This window comes from Lepidochelys kempii, chromosome 1 (genome assembly GCF_965140265.1).
Source record: "Lepidochelys kempii isolate rLepKem1 chromosome 1, rLepKem1.hap2, whole genome shotgun sequence".
Taxonomy (NCBI): domain Eukaryota; kingdom Metazoa; phylum Chordata; order Testudines; family Cheloniidae; genus Lepidochelys; species Lepidochelys kempii.
Window position 1 is genome coordinate 54,207,834 of NC_133256.1, and position 17,245 is coordinate 54,225,078.

A 17,245-nucleotide genomic window follows, 5' to 3' on the forward strand; every position below is an offset into this window, starting at 1 on the left:
GCAATAAAGTTGTGTTTTCCTGACCACAAAGGGGAAGAGTCAGTGGCTGTGGGATGTCTTCCAGAGAAATACAATACAATGTAGGAAGTTACAAATTAAGTTACAAGTTGAGTGGAATGTTGAACATTCACATACTGATCTGATGGGCTAACGCACAGTGCGTTCAACTGAAACGATATCTATATGCAATACTTTTTTCTTTGTTTTATTCTCATAGTAGTAATTGCCACACCTCAGGACATTTTCTTTCGACAAATGACTAAACTGCCAAGACACTTTGCCTCAGACTAAAAAACTCCTCCCAGAGGGTCAGTTTATGAATACCCTTAATTTTGGAAGAGAACTGTTCAGTTCTTGTAGCACAGATTCCCTGGTGGTAGAAATTTGAGGACAAGTCTATTGTAGTGTTAAATGTGGATATACGTGTTCAAGGAAAAAGGAGTGGTGGGGATGGGGGGAGGAGGTGGGTGAATGTTTAGGTTTTTAATTTCAAACTAGGGCTCAAAAGCTGTTCATTTTAGCATGCAAGTGATAAAGGAGGACACACAGTTTTTGCAGAGTCAGATGATGTTTATTTGAAAAGTAGTAATTTATTATAACGCTGGCTTTGGCTACGCAACAACTTAAGTCAACATAAGTTATGTCCTCAAGGGTGTGAATTAGCCACCCCCTGAGTGACATAACTTTTGCCAACTTAAGTGTTGGTGTGGACAGTGCTTCTCCCAACGACATAGCTACTGCTGCTTGCAGGGGCTGGAGTATTTAAGCCGAGGGGACAGCTCGCTCCCATCTGTTTAGAGCAGCTACACTAGAGAGCTTACAGCGGTGCAGCCATAGCCATGTCCTCTGAAATAACATTTATACATCTATGACCTTGATTAGGATGGCTTCACAAAGCCATCCTAATGGATCAAAAGAAAGCAAAGTGGCCTCTAATTAGGCATCTAATTACATTTTGGGTCCCCCATCCCCTTTCAGAAAAAGAGGGGGGGTTTCCCCCTTCCCTGTGAACTCCTAAGATCTAGGTTCAAATCAAGTTTGAATCAAAAGATCAAGTTCAATTTGATTAGGTTAAAACTAATTTGTGCTCTCACCCTAAACTTTCCTGGACATTGGTCTAGCCCAGAGGTGGGCAAACTATGGCCCACGGTACCATGCGGGGAGGCTGCCCCCCAGCCTCTCCCCGCCGTCCCTCCTCCCCCGCAGCCTCAGCTCGCCATGCCGCCAGCGTTCTGGGCAGCAGGGCTGCGCGCTCCTGTTGGGCAGCGCGGTGGTGTGGCTGGCTCCAGCCGGGCAGCGCGACTGCCAGTCCTGCTGCTCTGAGCGGCATGGTAAGGAGGCGGGGAATGGGGAGGGTTAGATAAGGGGCAGGGGGTTCTGGGGGGCAGTCAGGGGACAGGGAGCAGTTGGATGGGGCAAAGGTTCTAGGGGGGCGGTCAGGGGATGGGGAACGGGGGGGTTGGATAGGCATGGGAGTCCCAGGGGGCCTGTCAGAGAGTTGGATGGGGGTGGAGTCCCGGGGGGCGGTTAGGGGCAGGGGGTCCCGGGAGGTGGTGGTCAGGGGACAAGGAACAGGGGAGTTCTGAGGGGGGCAGTCAGATGACAGGACATAGAAGGGGGCAGATGGGGGGGGAGGTGCCAGGCTCTTTGGGGAGGCACAACCTTCCCTACCTGGCCCTCCATACAGTTTCAGAACCCCAATGTGGCCCTCAGGCCAAAAAGTTTGCCCACCCCTGGTCTAGCTAAAGCCTCCATTTTGGCACAAGGCAATCTTGGTTCAAAAGGCCCAGGTCTAGATTAACAGAGATGAGGCAATTTGAAATAGTTGGAGACTGAGCTGTGCAGAGAACCCAGTACCTGTACCATACCTGTCTCTAGCAGATTAATCCTTCATGTTCATTAGCATAAAATGCATGCACCAACACCAAGCCAGATTTATTTATTTTTAAAAAAAGAATTCTGTTATCAGGACTGCCAACCAACTAGAGATTTCACCTTAAGGAACCTAACCAAGAATTCTCTTTCTGAATTGCTTCTTTATCATGACTCTTCCATTTTACTGCAACTATTTACTTTCCTTGCTGGTTCAATCAGAAAAAGCCAAAATGCTTTACTGGAAGAACAAACAGGGATCAACCAAAAGCACAATATTTTTAAGACTAGCCACCATAAATATTCTACTTTAATTACTCTTAACTGGTGTATATTTATCACTAGATGATTAACATACTCCCTGTAATACATAACAGGAAGTCTTATTCCTTCCTGTTACCTACGGTATATCAGTGCCAGATACACGAACTGCCAGAGTACGAAAAATTTGCAAGCTAGTCTAAGAACTAAAAGTAAGTCTTTAAGAAGACTCCAGCCAGCGTGAAATCCTGACGTAGAAGGGCTATTAGCTCATAAAATTCAAACTCTTAATGAAAAGGAATTGGTGAACTGGCCTGTTGCTATTCAATTAACTAATATTTTGATGGCCAATCTCAAGTCTCCTTAGAGTGAAAAGATTTAGGTTCACCCTGCCACAAGCATCTACCAGCTGTTTTTCCTTCTTCCAAGGTTTGAATTTGACAATGATTCAAGGGGGAATTATTGATGGTTGCTCCGGACTACACTCAACAAATCAGAGTGAGTAATGTTAGACCTGTAGCAGTCAAGCTCTGTTGATACTTCAGAGAAGAAAGAAAAAGTTCCTTCTTGCAGCTATTGATTTTAAAAAAAGAATTAAAAGTTCCTCTTAACCCAAAAATCAGATACCTTGACTGGAAATTAAAAGCACTAATTTAATAGAGACCTAGAACTACAGTAATTCCATAACACAATGATCCTAAAGCAACCCCTCTAAGAGTAGTGAAACTGGGTCCCAAGCACAAGAGAAATTTTAATATATTCATTAATTGAGTTTGCAAAGAACACACTTTATTTAAGGGATTGATTTAATCTGGCATATACAAATTGCACCCACTGTAGACAAACTAGGACTCTTCAGCCCTGATTCATTACTGCTTTACTCCAGTTTTACTCTGAAGTAGCACCATTCAAATCAATGGAGTAACACTGGTGCAAATCATAGCTGAATCAGGTCCCTTGATAGTATGTTTTCAGATCGTAAGTGTTCTCTTTCTCCCTTCAGCTGTTTAAAATAGGCCAAAATTTGCCTTCTGGACTAGCAGAGAAGTGATGTCTGATTCGAAAGATCAGGGCTTTGGAGCAGAGCCTGGAGGTGGAGCGCGGAGCTGCAGTTTTTTGCCTGGAGCTGGAGCAGAGCTGGAGCACAGCTCAAAAGCCATGCTAAACATACTCCAGGAGCAGCAACACTTTGCCAACTTGCAAATGAAATTTGGGGTGGCTTTAGCTCAATCACCACTTGCAGTTATCTTATTCACTTTATGAGCATAGAAAGAGAGCCTTCTATAGCGTAGTGGGTAACAAATCCAATACCTTAATCTCATTACTGATAGGTATGCAACTCATAGTAATTAAAGTCACCTAATTTAATCCACTTCCCTTTAAGTAAACCTTAAACGTTTCTGCTGATCTTGCAGGATGTAAGCTCATTTGCACAATAAATGCAGTCTAACAAGTCACCACATTTAGAACAAGTTGCTTCAGTCTTATCTAACTGCCTAGTTTAAATGGTGATAGGTAAGTGAAACTCCACCCACGTGATAATTTCTGGAGTCAAACCTGAAAGAATTAAAGAATTTCCTAACTTTTGTTGTAATACCGAATCACAAATTAGCACTGTCAGTGGTAATCCCCAAAATCTGATTGGACCTATGTAGTTCTATTACTTATTTGAAAAGTCGATGTAATCTGTATTTTAACTACTCCTTTAAATAACCAATGCTTGCACCTCAGCACTCCTAAGACACTCACAAAACCCAGCATGTACGACCACGGGAAAAGTTACTTTACAAGATGTTAAATAAGGACTGTCACAAGTGGTCTAGCAGTAAGGCAGGCTAAATAATAAAATCCTGCTGAATTAATTATAAAGTGAAAAGAAAAAAAAGACAAATTCTATGTAGTTTATAAAATCTATATGAATGTGATGTTAAAACAGAGACTAGGCCAGATCCAGCAGTCCAGCTGATCAGTAGAGTACAAGGTGGGAAGGATGAAAAGGTTGCTTAAAGATTATGTCGCTCTTCCCTGATCCAGCTGCCGCTCTCTAAAAGAGCCTCTGTGCTGGGTTAGTGCAACATAAGGACTGAAGAACTGATCAAATTTAGACCAGCTGCATGGGGCAGAAAACACGGCTGGGAAAAAACAGGGTATAACTGCTTTTCAGGCATACCAGCTTCCCCCATACATGCTTCTATATTAGACACAATGGGGCAACAGGGAGAGGGAGTGCCATCAGAGCCGAACATTGCCTATGTCAGCAGAGGATCAGCTTTACATTGGAGTGATCCTCCCCACACCAGTTACTTTAGGCTATGTGAAGCAAAGTAGCTGCACTGCGCCATCTGGCCCCCTTAAATAAAAGTTCTAACTTTGTGCAAAGTTATAGTTTCCATGGAGAATAAAATGGCTGCTTGCACATATAAATATTTCATTACTGTATATCTGATTTCCCCAATGCTTTCTTCATCCATTATGACAGAGCTCTGGTTGTTGTGGGAACAACAGCTTTCAATCCCCCCCCCCTTTTTTTTTTTTTGGTGGGCAATTAAAATCTCAGTTTTTTGCACTGCATTAACAGAGTTCTTTTTACCTTTTAATACCTTTCAAAAGAGAAAAAAAAAGGGAAGTGACAGTGGGATTTACACAGTCCTTTTACATTTCAGTGCCAGGATTGGGAAGGTCTAATACGGGAGGACTTCTGAATAATATACAGTCTTCATGTATTTCAATATCTAATCACTTAAGCAAATGCTTCTATGTATTAAAGTGCACGGATATAATGTAGTTTCAATACTCTGCAGGAAAGGGGCCAACTTTAGCTCATAAGGCAGATTTTGGGGTGCTCAAAATATAAGTCTGGATAAGTACTCTTGTAAGGAGAATGTACTGCACGTGCACAATATACTATATTCAGTACATGCATGTGAAATCTGGAGCTTAAACTGCTTGAATTATGTGAGAACAAGACAGCCACAATAAGCACTGAGAACATTACTCTGTGCTGTTGCAAACCAAACAGTTGAATGGATTTTCTAGCTTGCCCAAAAATTAATTTCTAGGCCAAGAACAACTATTTCAGAGACGTTTCAGCCCTAAATATGACCAGCCTTGGGCTTAGAATAAGGAGACCTTCTCAATAGGAAGCAGCACAGATAGGACACCCCAACCACCACTTAGCTATTCTCTTTGTAAACTGCAAGTCCAGAACCAGCACAAGTTTAAGGAGTATTGAAACATAGCCAGGTCTTCTCATTACCTCTGTTTAATCTCAGTTTTTCATCCTACATTATTCAGCAATAAACCTTAGTTGTTTTCCTCTGCACATCAAAATTCTAGGACTACTCCACTCCACCCAGCGATGCACACAGTTCCAGTAGATTTTCAGCAAACACTTTTCAAACTGAGCCTCGTCACCTGATGTATCTACAAATGGTAAAGTACCTCAAAATCTTTAGCAACTATTGCAACAGTGTTTCAAATGGAGCAAATAAACCCATCCCTTAAGCATCTCTCTGAACTTAAGCAACTTCATGACATGTAGTTTCTTCAATATTCATATACAGAACTAAAATAGGACACCAAGACTAGTGAAATCAAAAATCTGAGGCAGTCTCCAGTGCAATCATAACATTTGATTTCATTCACTATATCCTTATTTGTGACCTAATTGAAAGCTAGTGCTACAGCAGTCATGTTACACTGCCCCAGAGCTAACATATGATAGTTGCACATTACAAGGCTGAAAGACAGCTACACAGCAACTCTGCTGGATGAAAACACATGAATAAACTCAGCAAATATATTCTCTGCAGTAGGTAAAGTGCAGTAAACAATATTTAAATACAGTCCAAGCTAGTGAAATTCTATATGCAGAAGCACAAATGCAGTTCTCCAATACATACATGATTGTTCCCTTGTGCATTTTAGATTTAATAAGTTGGAGCTAGTGTGGTAAAGGGCTGAATTCTTACAATACCACATCAAATTCAACTGCCTTGCATTTTAATTCACAAATAAAAATTCTACACAACTCATCAATACTCTATTGTAAACTAGCAAATGCTAAGAAAGTCACAGTTAACTGCTGCATGTATAACTTAACCTGAGGTTTCCTCCTGACTTCAAACAGATGCCTATCATCAGCTCAGAGTCTCTATTATATATAATTTCTTTTTAAAAAACTGAAAAGTGTATTTACCAGAAATATTTGGTATGTCTTTGCATGAGTTAGCTGGCAGGGTCAGTACCTGCTATACTCAGAGTTACAAAATCACTTCCATTAGAACTCCCTGTTTTCACATTTTTTCCAAAACAAAAAGGTGGCTGAAGACTGAAGCTCAGCATGGTCATAACCAGTGTTCTGTGTATTCTGCAATTCCATTGCCATGGAATTTGTCAGCAATTATGCTCTCAAAGCATTCATTTTAAAAAGGGTGTCTAGCATTCGTGGTGTCATCTTGAATCTGCAGCAGCCTGAAACAATAGTTCATAGAGGCGTGAACTGCCCAATTTATCTCAATAGTGTTGACTCAAATCTAGAAAACACTGCCAATTATTTTACTGTGGATTATTTTTTCAGAAACATCCAAATAGAAGCTTTATCCCAGTGTCTCAGATTGCCTCTTACACCATCCCGTGTGCCAAAAGCTACGGCTACCAAAATCTCCAGCTCCACTGACAACTTCTACAATGCAGTTAATACAAAAATCTGGAGCACATAAAAAAAATATATCAGAAAACGACATAACCAAACTGAATGTACTATAACAGCAACCACCACAATAGCTAACACAAAGATTGCCTAATTTTATTTCACCATGAGAGGGTGACAGAAACCAGGGCTTTTACCACAAAACCTAGGTCCATCTTACCACAGAGTACTTGGGCTTGGGGATGGGGAGGAGACAAGTAGTAAATTAGGAAATAAATAAAAATGTCAAAGCACTTTTTTAAAAAAAAAAATCACTTAAGAGCATGCTCAATATGCATCTCTGAATTTTAATAGATTCTAATGAAATGTTCCTCTTTAGGATATGAAATGCATGTTCAAACTTCCCAGCCTTAGGAGGGGACTTGCACAGAAACATGGGCTGCTGCTGCATTAACAGTTTGTATAAGGAAGATTATAAGCATTAATGAAAAACACACTGGAAAATCCACACCAAAAACCACCTGCTTTATCAAGAAGAGAAATTGTAATCTTACTGTGGAATGCAACAAAATTGCATACAGTGTATTCTGCACATTTTAGGTTCTCATTCAAGATTTAATTGGAAACATTAACTCATGCTATCTTGGACATAAATACTATGTTCCAGTCTTGGTTTGTAATATTAAGGTATATGATTGATCAAAAAACATTCTTATTTATGGCATAAGGGTATAATTTAAATATATAGAATTTGTAGTATGATCAAATTAACGTTACTGTCTTAATTTTTAATTTTCACATTTCCTGACTTCCTGCTACTTTAATTGTGCAACCTACAGGGGCCCGATAATTTTTTTTTTTAAATCATACAGAAGTGAGGGTTTTTTAAATCTACTACTGTTACAACAGGTGTAACTAAAAGATGGAAAAGATCTTTTATGTGCATTTGACAGCATTTTCTGTCCATTAATTTCACTGTTGCCCCAACATAGTTTCGTGCCCATTTGTGTGGGCCTTTAAAAATACCGTTGTCTTCTGTTGTCTGAAACAGAATAGGAAAATGAGTTTATAAAGCCACAGAAGTTGGCAAGGAGACCCCAGACGTGAAGTCAATTTTTTTTTAAAACCAAACTAGCTAGCTTTCAAGTTGCCAGAATCATTTTAATATTACATTAAACTAACCTGTGCATCTGAGATACATACACAGCCCTTTAAAACAAGTATGCTATTTGCCACAAGTACTGATTCCCAAAACTGGCTTTATTTACCTGATCATAGTATCTCAGAACATAAATAAGAATGCAGGCACTCTTCTATACAGAGCCTCTCACTGGAGTCATTAGTTTGAATCTTGCCTATTAAAGATAGCAACTGAAAGTTACTACTGAGAGCTATTTAGTGGCTTGTATGAAATGAGGTGGCAGTGGACAGACATTTATGGCTCTGAAAGATTTATTCTGACATCAGAACAAATGTGTTTTAAGTTGGCAGAGTCCCTCTAACTGAAAGTTAAAGATATAGCGCAATGTATGATGTTATCAGTCCATGAATCAGTTAGGAAAGTATCAACTTCTATTGCAAAGGCACAAAGGTAGATACCTACACTTCTTGTATCATGACTGATTGAGCATATAGCAATTCTGCAGAGTAAATTCAGTGTCCATCAACTAGTATCCTATCACCTTCCATATTAAAAAAAAACCCTACCTGTTCGATAAAACTTATTTTAAATACTTCAGCATGGAATGTATTTTTGTTATTTCAGGTATTCAGATACCAAAGTAAGGTTTTTCAAATTTTTGTAAAGTGCTCTGTATTCTATTTGCAAAAGGCTTCTGAATTATTTAAGATCATGTTATGTGGCTTTTGAATATCACACCCTAGAATCATCTTTGTACAGACCCTTATTCAATTATGAGTTAGTCATGACCACTACAACAATTCTTATGGACAAAGACATTCAACTCAGCATATGCTTTGGGCTCACCCTATCAGGCATACTTCCACTCATACTTCTGCAACTTGCTAACATCCAGTCTCATTCCTATAGCCAGGACAACAGGTAAATCTAGGTGATCAAGCCTTCACTAAGCCAGAAGTCAAGAAGGTGTAACCAGTGATGCAATCTTAATCTCCACAAGACTTAAAGAATATACCCAATTTACAGCGAAAGCCAAAAAAAGTTAGTAGTATTTTCTGTTTCAACAGAGCATTCTGTCTAAAGAATTACTCTGAGGATATCAGAATGTTGGTAGGGTCAACTTTTGGCTTTATTCCATTTTCAAAGACTGAATAAAAGACAAAGAGCAGCAAGTGCTGAAAGAGGGGATGTGATAGATGTTCTTTATAATTAATCTCACAACTTTTCTGAAGTAAAACAAAGGAAAAAAGAAAAAAGTTACCCACAGTTATTTCCCTCAGAGGTAAGTCTACTGCCACCACAACAGACTCCATTTTTTTAACCACATTCTACCCTTATCCGCATAACTTGAGTAAGAGATTGTTTTGACTGGAATAGTGAAGAAGTACGAAGATTTATGGTACAACACACTCAGTAACTTTCTTGTTATCACTACAACAGATCTTGGTCTTTCTGCAATTCTTTTTAAGCAAATATGGTTATCAACAGTGCTTGTTAGCATTCAATAGTACAAAAGGGTTTGGTAAAGAATGTTTAGGATCTCCCTTTGTTGCATGATTCATTCAGAAGAGTTGATGAGCATGTGGGCATTGGTTTTTTGAGGGGGGTTGGCAGAGTTTACATTTCAGACTAGAAATTCTCAGGAACTCTAGAGCAGACTACGCACATGTATAACGGAGATCAATTTTACCTACTTTAGTAAACATTACTTAAGAATGTACTTAAGGACAATTTCTGTGTAATGTAAAATTATATGGTCTTTGACTTTCACATTCCTTTTATTCACAGTATGGAGATGAAGTTTTAACAATCAAGAAATATACCTGAAAGTTGACGTAGATAAATTCTTTTAGTGAAAAATGCAGTTTAACAATTGAAATTACAATTTGGTAGTTATAGAATCACAAACACTTGAAACTGAGGAGACATATTCAGTCACCTAAATAATCTGTTACCAATGCAGAATATCATAACTAAGGTTGAAGGCACTGGAAATTAGATCTTGTTTAAACATTTCATTCTGAATTTCTTCTCAAAACAAGGTGTGTAATTTGACAGCTCACTAAATTAGGTGCTTTTACAATTATAAACCTAAACTCTAATTACAACAATATGGAAAGTTTTTTCCGAGACATTTTACCCAAATAAGACATGCAATCCAAGTGAGAAAGAGACAGCTATACCACTGTGTATTGCAGGCCATAAAGAAATTGACCCAAGACCCATTACAAATTCTGTTAGTAAAAGTTTACCCTCTCTAATCTACATTCAACCTTCCAAGTAACACTCCTTTTTCAGGGCCCATAACTGACTGAAATTTAGAATGTTTTAATTACACCTAAAGAAGTCCACTGATTACAATACAGTACTAAAACAACAGATCCTGAGCCAAACAGACCCTTATTCAAGCTGAGCCATTGATTCATCATGTTAAATGAGGCAAGTGACTTGAACTCCTTGTGCCTCAGTCAACTCAGCCATAAAACTGGTTAAAAGCAGAATTTCTTAGAACATATTATGGTGGAGCAGTAGGAAGACAATGGTTAAGATTGCATCAGGGTTTTCATTTCAAGGGGAGGTAGATAACTAACCCTGAAGTGGAGTGGGGGATGTAAAAAAAAAAACAAAACAAAAAAAAACTTCCACCTACTACCAAAGCAAGAAATTAGGAATGACTGGGTGTATAGGTGTTTAACAACTTTCCTACCACCCTGTCAAAAATATGCACAAAGAGGAGAAAAAAAGAATCATGGTGACTTATGCCCCAGGAGACAGTACAATAAACATTTAAAAAGCCATACTTAAAGAGTTAACTGTGTTAAACGATAAATTTTATGAAAAATTGAAGTTGATAAATTAGGGTACTATGACAGCCCAAAAAACACCCAAACATTCCACATCCAACGAAAGTAACAGTAGCAATTTTTTGGTCTATAAACAAATGTTGGGAATAGGAAAGTCTTGAATCTGAGAGCTGAAACTATGTTTGGCTTGTTAAAACAATGCACCACCAAAAGATAAGTAATAGAATACAAAGTAATTAGTCAGTGACATTCTTCTTAGACTTCCTAGTTTTTGAAATACTCCTTTACTCAAACTGAAAATGCACTTGACAATCTCAATCTGTACCAACAGACAACACAGCCACCTGAAAGATCTCATTTTTAAATGCTGGTCTCTCTCATTTACAGCTTTGCCAGATCTAATATTGAAGTTTAACAGAAGTGAAATGGTTATCATTCAAATTTCTTCACATACATCATCCTTTAGGTTTCTTAGCTTCTACCAGTAAATTTAGCTAAGTGTTGTCCTTTTGTTTTTGTAACTTTATACTAGAAGAACACTGTAGGATGTTATCCACCTATCAAAACAAAACAAAACAAAACAAAAATGTACCTTTCGTAATACCATATCCCGAGGTAGAGGGGAAAAAAATTAAAAGACACTGTTTGGATGGACAACTACCCCAATATTTAAAAAGCCTTAATTATTATCTAATCTAGAAACCCAAGTAAAATGTATTTGGAAAAACTGATAAAACTTTGCAAAGTTTAACTAATATTGACTGAAACTATATTATGAACCTGTCAGTAGAAAACACTAAAACTTGTAAAATACTGTGGAGGTATCAAATTAATTACTATGATGTAATTGACTGTGTGGAGGATTTTTCTCCCTTTACAGATGTAAAAAAACAGAAGACCTCTTCTCAAAATAATCTGGTAGGTAGTGACAAAACCCTATATACCTCTGTTATGAAAATAAGTACACAAAGCATACTTTATACAGCATCAAACCAAAGGTTCATTTACCTCAAAGATGTTAACTGTTTAAATATTGTCCCCAATAAAGACTATAGGAAAAGGCAGTGCATTAATAATCAGTGTATTCAAACAAGTGGCACTTTGTAATCCAATTCAAATAGCCAGTTTTAGAAAAGTAGTAACTGATTAAAAGTCAGCCATTAGCTCTAATGATGGCTAGACAACCTGCTACATTAGAGAGGTCAAGCCACTTGCTAAAGATAACATGTCCACTGTTGAACAGCCTTAGAAGTCTCAAAGACCAGAACTCTTGCCTATTTATTATTGTCACCCCCACCCTGAAGCTGGAATCAGGGCTTGATGCAGGGCTAGTGTGTGCTTGCTACCCCATTCCAGTTTGTACAAAAGCAGAGTAGCAAATCCTATGATCAACAGGTCACCTAGCTGTCTGCTACTTCTAGACAGGCAGACTTCATTCTGAGGGAAACAGAGTCCGGTTAAATTTAGTTTACAGGTTTTTTTAATTAACAAAGCCATTACAATGAACACACAGCTCACTGGGTAAACATGCAGTGTTACTATAACCCTTGTCATGCCTATGCTTCTTCCCCCATTTTAGTTTATGACCCCCTCCCCCATTCACTGGGTCATGTCTGAATTTAGATTGTAAATTCCTTGGGGCAAGGACTGGTCTATTTGCTTCTGTGAAGCATATATCTAATGCCTGAGCACATAATGAACAATGGGATGAAAAGGTGATTTTACATCTTAGACCTGAAATGGCACTCGCACACTACTAGCTCTAGCTAAACTACCTTTAAAAAAAAATGGCAAATTCCCTCAATAAGATTAACTGCAATTAAAGTCTGTGTTGGAAAGGACTCTGTACTGCCCTACTTACTGACAGGGGAAGGTCTCACACAGCGGGTTAAAGGCGCTGCCATGTGTCTTCGGATTAGATCTGAAGCAGGAGGCACCGGCCCTTTAAATGCATTGCACACATTGACAGGCTTGAACTTTAGCTCCACACCGGGCACAGTACAGGCAAAATGAGCTAGCGTCTGCTGCCCTGTCGCCCCCAGCACGTTGCACCCTAACACTGCACTTCTCTAGCTCTCGGCTAGCCCTTGAATCTCTGTCACTTTAAGTTCGTCCCAACTCTGCAAAGGGAAATGACACAGCGAGTCTCCACAGCCGGCTGGCTGCTAAGTTACAAACCCGGCACAAGCAACTTCGGCTGCCCTTTTAGGCACCGGGGAAAGTGCGAGGAACCCCCTCGCCCCCGGGGACAGCCGCATGCACATGCAACCTGTTACAGTGTAAACCTTGCATCTCCCCCTTAAGCCACGTCCTCCGGCCTCTAACCTTAACTCTCTCGGGGGAGAGAGGAGGACACACTTTTTAGAAGTATTCAGCCACACTGCAAACCAAGCCAACCTGCGTAAGCTCCGGCCACCCCAGCGTCAGTGAACAGCCAGCGAGGGCAGGGGGCAGCCTGCAAATCACTACGTCAGCCTCTAACTTCGTGCACTTCACTTACGGGGGCGAGGGAGCAGAATTTGCAGCGCTCTGCAACCGCCCTGCTTCCCCTCCAGCTCCCCGATCACTAGGGGGTTGCAATGCTGAGTCCGCAGTTCCCGGTGCATCCTAAGCCCGGGGCGCAGCCCGCTAGCGAGGGGCCGGGTGTGCGCCCTGGAAGGAGCTTCCTGCCTCCCCTGAAAGAAGCGAGGTGGGAAGAGGCAAGTCTCCCCGCTCCTGCCGGGGTCCCGGGCCGGCCAGCTCTCCCCACGCCCCACCGCCTCACCTTCCAGCCGGCCGAGCTGTTGCTGTCGCCCTTATCCTTGAAGTAGGGGACGCTCTTGACCATCCACTCGTAGATCTGGGACAAGGTGAGCCGCTTCTCCGGGGCGCTCTCGATGGCCTTGGTGATCAGGTCGGCGTAGGACAGGTTGCCCCAGGCGTTGCGGCGAGCCGAGCTGCTCTTGCGGGGCTGGCCGGGGATGGGACCCGCGGACAGGGCAGACACCGGCGGGTGCTGCTGCTGCGGCTGGAGCGGCGGCCCGGGCTGTTGCTGCTGGTGGAGGCAGCCGGCCTCCTGGCACTGGAAGTCCCCGCAGAGGCAGCCGCCCCCGGGAGCGGCCCCTTCTGCTGCACCCGCGGCGGCCGGGGGCAGCGGCGGCGGCTCGAAGTCCTCGCTCTCCTCCAGCAGGCTCAGGTTGCCGATGAAATCGACGCTGACCGCCGAGGCAGAGGCGGCCCCGTCGGGCTGCCCCCCGCAGGACGGCGCTGGGCTGGAGGTGGCCGAGCTGGACGGGTTGAACTCCGGTCTGGGCAGGGGCCAGGTGCAGGAGCGGGGCCGGGGCAGCGGCTCGAAATCGGGGTCGATGTCCACGAGCTGGGGCGCTTCAGCCATGGTGGTGGCGGGGAGGGGACGGGCTCCGGGGAAGGGCCGGCTCGGGGGAAGTCAGGGGAGCCCGCTGGGCAGCCGGGGAGGCTGCCGGCAGAGAGCCCGCAGGAAGGAGCGGAGCGGGGCTGGAGGGAGCGCAGCGCTCCCGGGGAGAGCGGAGGGGGGGGCGGGAGCCCCGGGGCAGGAGCCCGGAGACGGGGGAGGGAGAAGGACACTTAGCTCCGCCACTTCATCAAGGCTCCCAGGGAGGGACGGCGCTGCCCGGCCGGAGCACCCGCCAGCGCGCCCGTGGGGTCCGCAGGGCTCAGGGCGGCTGCAGCCTGGCTCGCTCCCCGTGGTCGCGCAGCTGCCTGTTGAGTGTTCGGGACGCGGCCGTGACAGCAGCGACTCAGCGGCGGCCCGGCGCTGACTTACTGGAACTCCCGCCCGCCCCGCAGCCGCGGCGGGGCCCGCCTCCTCCCCCGTCCTGCGCCTTGTGATTGACAGGCCCGCCCGAGCCAATGGGCGCCCCACGCCGCTCAGGAAACGATTTGCCCGTCGCATTATGCAGAGGCCAATTTTCCATGAGGGGTTTCGTGTGTGTGGCTGCTGGTAAGTCACTGAGGGGAGAGTGTTCGCGTGAGCCTGGCTCGGTGGTGCGGTGCCTCCAGCCGGAGCAGGCAGCAGGTTTTGTTTACTACAAAATGAGCAGAGAAGCAGCTTTGGAGTTTGCTCCAGGGTTTTGCGGCAACGGGACTCGCCTGGCTGCAGGAGTTTGTTTTCAGCTCTGTGTGCATGCACATTGCACTGATTCCTAGGCGGGCTTTCCTTGGACTGCTGCCCTGTAGTCATTTGGCAATTATCACTGCAAGGCATTCAATTTATTGCGTGCAATCGGTTCTCTGGGTGTTACTCACTATCACTCAGGTAATAAAACTAAATGACAGGAAGGATGGTCTAGGTTAGGGACTCGCCAGACCTGGATTTGATACCCTGCCCTGTCACAAACCTAGAGCTGCTGCAAGTCACTTATCTGGCTGTGTCTGGGTTCCCCCCATATGTGCTGCACCCCCTGGCTTGACGGAGTTTCCATCATATACAGGGTTTACAGTTTGGTTCAGTGGTTGTTACACCCCCTCTATACAAATTGTTCAAGCACCCCTGCTTTCCTCTGTGTAAAATGGATATAGCAGTGCTTCCCTGCCTCAGAGGTGTGTTGTGAGGATTACAGTAATACATTAAGGACTGTGATATGCCGTGGTGGGGAGCTGTGTTAGTCCCAGGATATTAGAGAGACAAGGCGAGTGAAAAACTGAAGAACCATTTACTGCACCTTAGGTACTCCAGAATGGGCCGTCTCAGACAAGAAATCATCACATGCACCTGGCCACTGGAAGAAAAAAAGCAGGAAATTTACCTAGAAATCATGTAGGAAACACAAAACAGCTATCAACAGAAATTGGTCTAATAAAAAATACCCACCTTGTCTCTGTAAGCATTGTGAGGTATTCAAAGACTATGGTAATGGGAGCTATACAAGTACCTAAGGTAGATAGAGAAAGACATGCAAATACAAGCACGCACATTCTCTATCAGTGGCATTTATTTTCTATCAAAATCATCAGTCTGCTATGGTAGCTCCTACTTTCTCTTAACATGTGAGGGACTCTGTTGTCTGACTTTATTTTGAAAGGGAAAGCTTTCCCCGAGAGCTCCTTAATGGACAATTGGTTTTAGGGTTGGTAAGAGCCAGCATCCAACCCCCTCAGAAAGAGAATTCCCACCAGCAGTGTTGGACTATGCAACATCTGATCTGATGCACACAGATAGCTTCTGTAGCTACCACTGTCTATCCTGGCTTTGGATTTCTCCCTGACCACATGGAGATCCAGACTACTTGCTATTGCTGACTGACAGCTGTAAGCAGCAACAAGGCCATTGAACTACTCCACCCACCCACCTGACATACACAGAACAGTCAACATCAGCATAACAGACTCTTTGCAGTCTTGTTAGTCTGCGCCAGCTCTTGATTTAGAACATACAAAAGCATTATTTAATGTCCTTTCCTCATGCACACAAAATCTATGGGATAAATTAAAAGACAGTTCTTCCAACACAGGCAGACATTCTGTTGTTCCTGACAACCAGTTGTTGCTCAGTAGTAAAAGCAGCCTGGGAGGAGTGAGGACCAAAGTGATTGCTGCTGTAACTTCACCATCTTCCCTTTTGGCCAATATACATTGCCAGGAGATGTGAACATTGACTTAAGTTGCTTCTGTTTTTGCAGAATATATATTTTATATTGTATGCCAGTACATGACCTTGAGATAATTACATTTTTAAATTAACAACACATTTAATATTGCTTTTCTCAGCAAACCCCAAGGCCACATAACTTAATAGGGCTTTACTTTCCCCTCCCAATAAGACATCGGTTCCAGGATGTACATACAAAGGGCAGTATGTTCCAAGGAACATAGAAGTTTAAGTTCTATTTAAAATTAAAATAAAGATGTTTTCTTATAGAGAAAAGATCACAAAGGATGATGCATGACTGCATTTCAACACTGCCTACAAATTGGCAACTCCAAATTTTAGAAGATCCTGTTTGTCCTTACTAGCAGCAGTACATTTAATAATGTACTTTTGACATAGAATAATAAATCACAAAATTCACCAGTAGCAGCCGACAGTTCATCCTTTATTCTCATAATTTTATGTTTATATATTTAAAGAGTGTGAGCTTAGTGGTCCTTACATTGTGATTTCTTGGCTTTGCTAGCAAAAAATAGGTTTCAAATCCTACATTCTTGGATCCCAGCTACTAAAAAGTTACCTTGCCAGCATTGCTGCCCTTCACCCACGCCTCAGACAGTGAATACTATAGTAAGGGAGGTATATAAGCACCTAAATAGGTAGTTGGGCATTGTGACTTCTTGTTTCTTTCCAACTGTTTCTTTTTTTTAATAAATTATTAGATGTAATACAGTACAAAGCTAGACACTTAAAACATTACTAACCCCACCACTGTGTTGAATCTCAAGGAGCCCACTGAGGCAGGGTTGCTTTCACCTTCCAGCCAGTAGATCTGTTGCTGTTGCCCTTATCTTTACATCAAGATGGGCAATGTTAATGTTTTTAAATGTAGCTCATTGCTCCTATAAAAA

The 17,245-nt window shown here is 42.5% G+C and overlaps 1 protein-coding gene across 1 annotated transcript in view; it reads right to left on the reverse strand.

Moving 5' to 3' along the window:
• FOXO1 (forkhead box O1) overlaps positions 1 to 14,573 on the reverse strand; it is an 85,427-nt gene extending 70,854 nt beyond the window's left edge. Inside the window, exon 1 of the mRNA XM_073342645.1 lies at positions 13,494 to 14,573. Within this exon, the coding sequence (XP_073198746.1) occupies positions 13,494 to 14,102 (609 nt within the window). The 5' untranslated portion in view covers positions 14,103 to 14,573. The remainder of the gene's footprint in view (positions 1 to 13,493) is intronic.
• Positions 14,574 to 17,245: the final 2,672 nt, after the last annotated feature.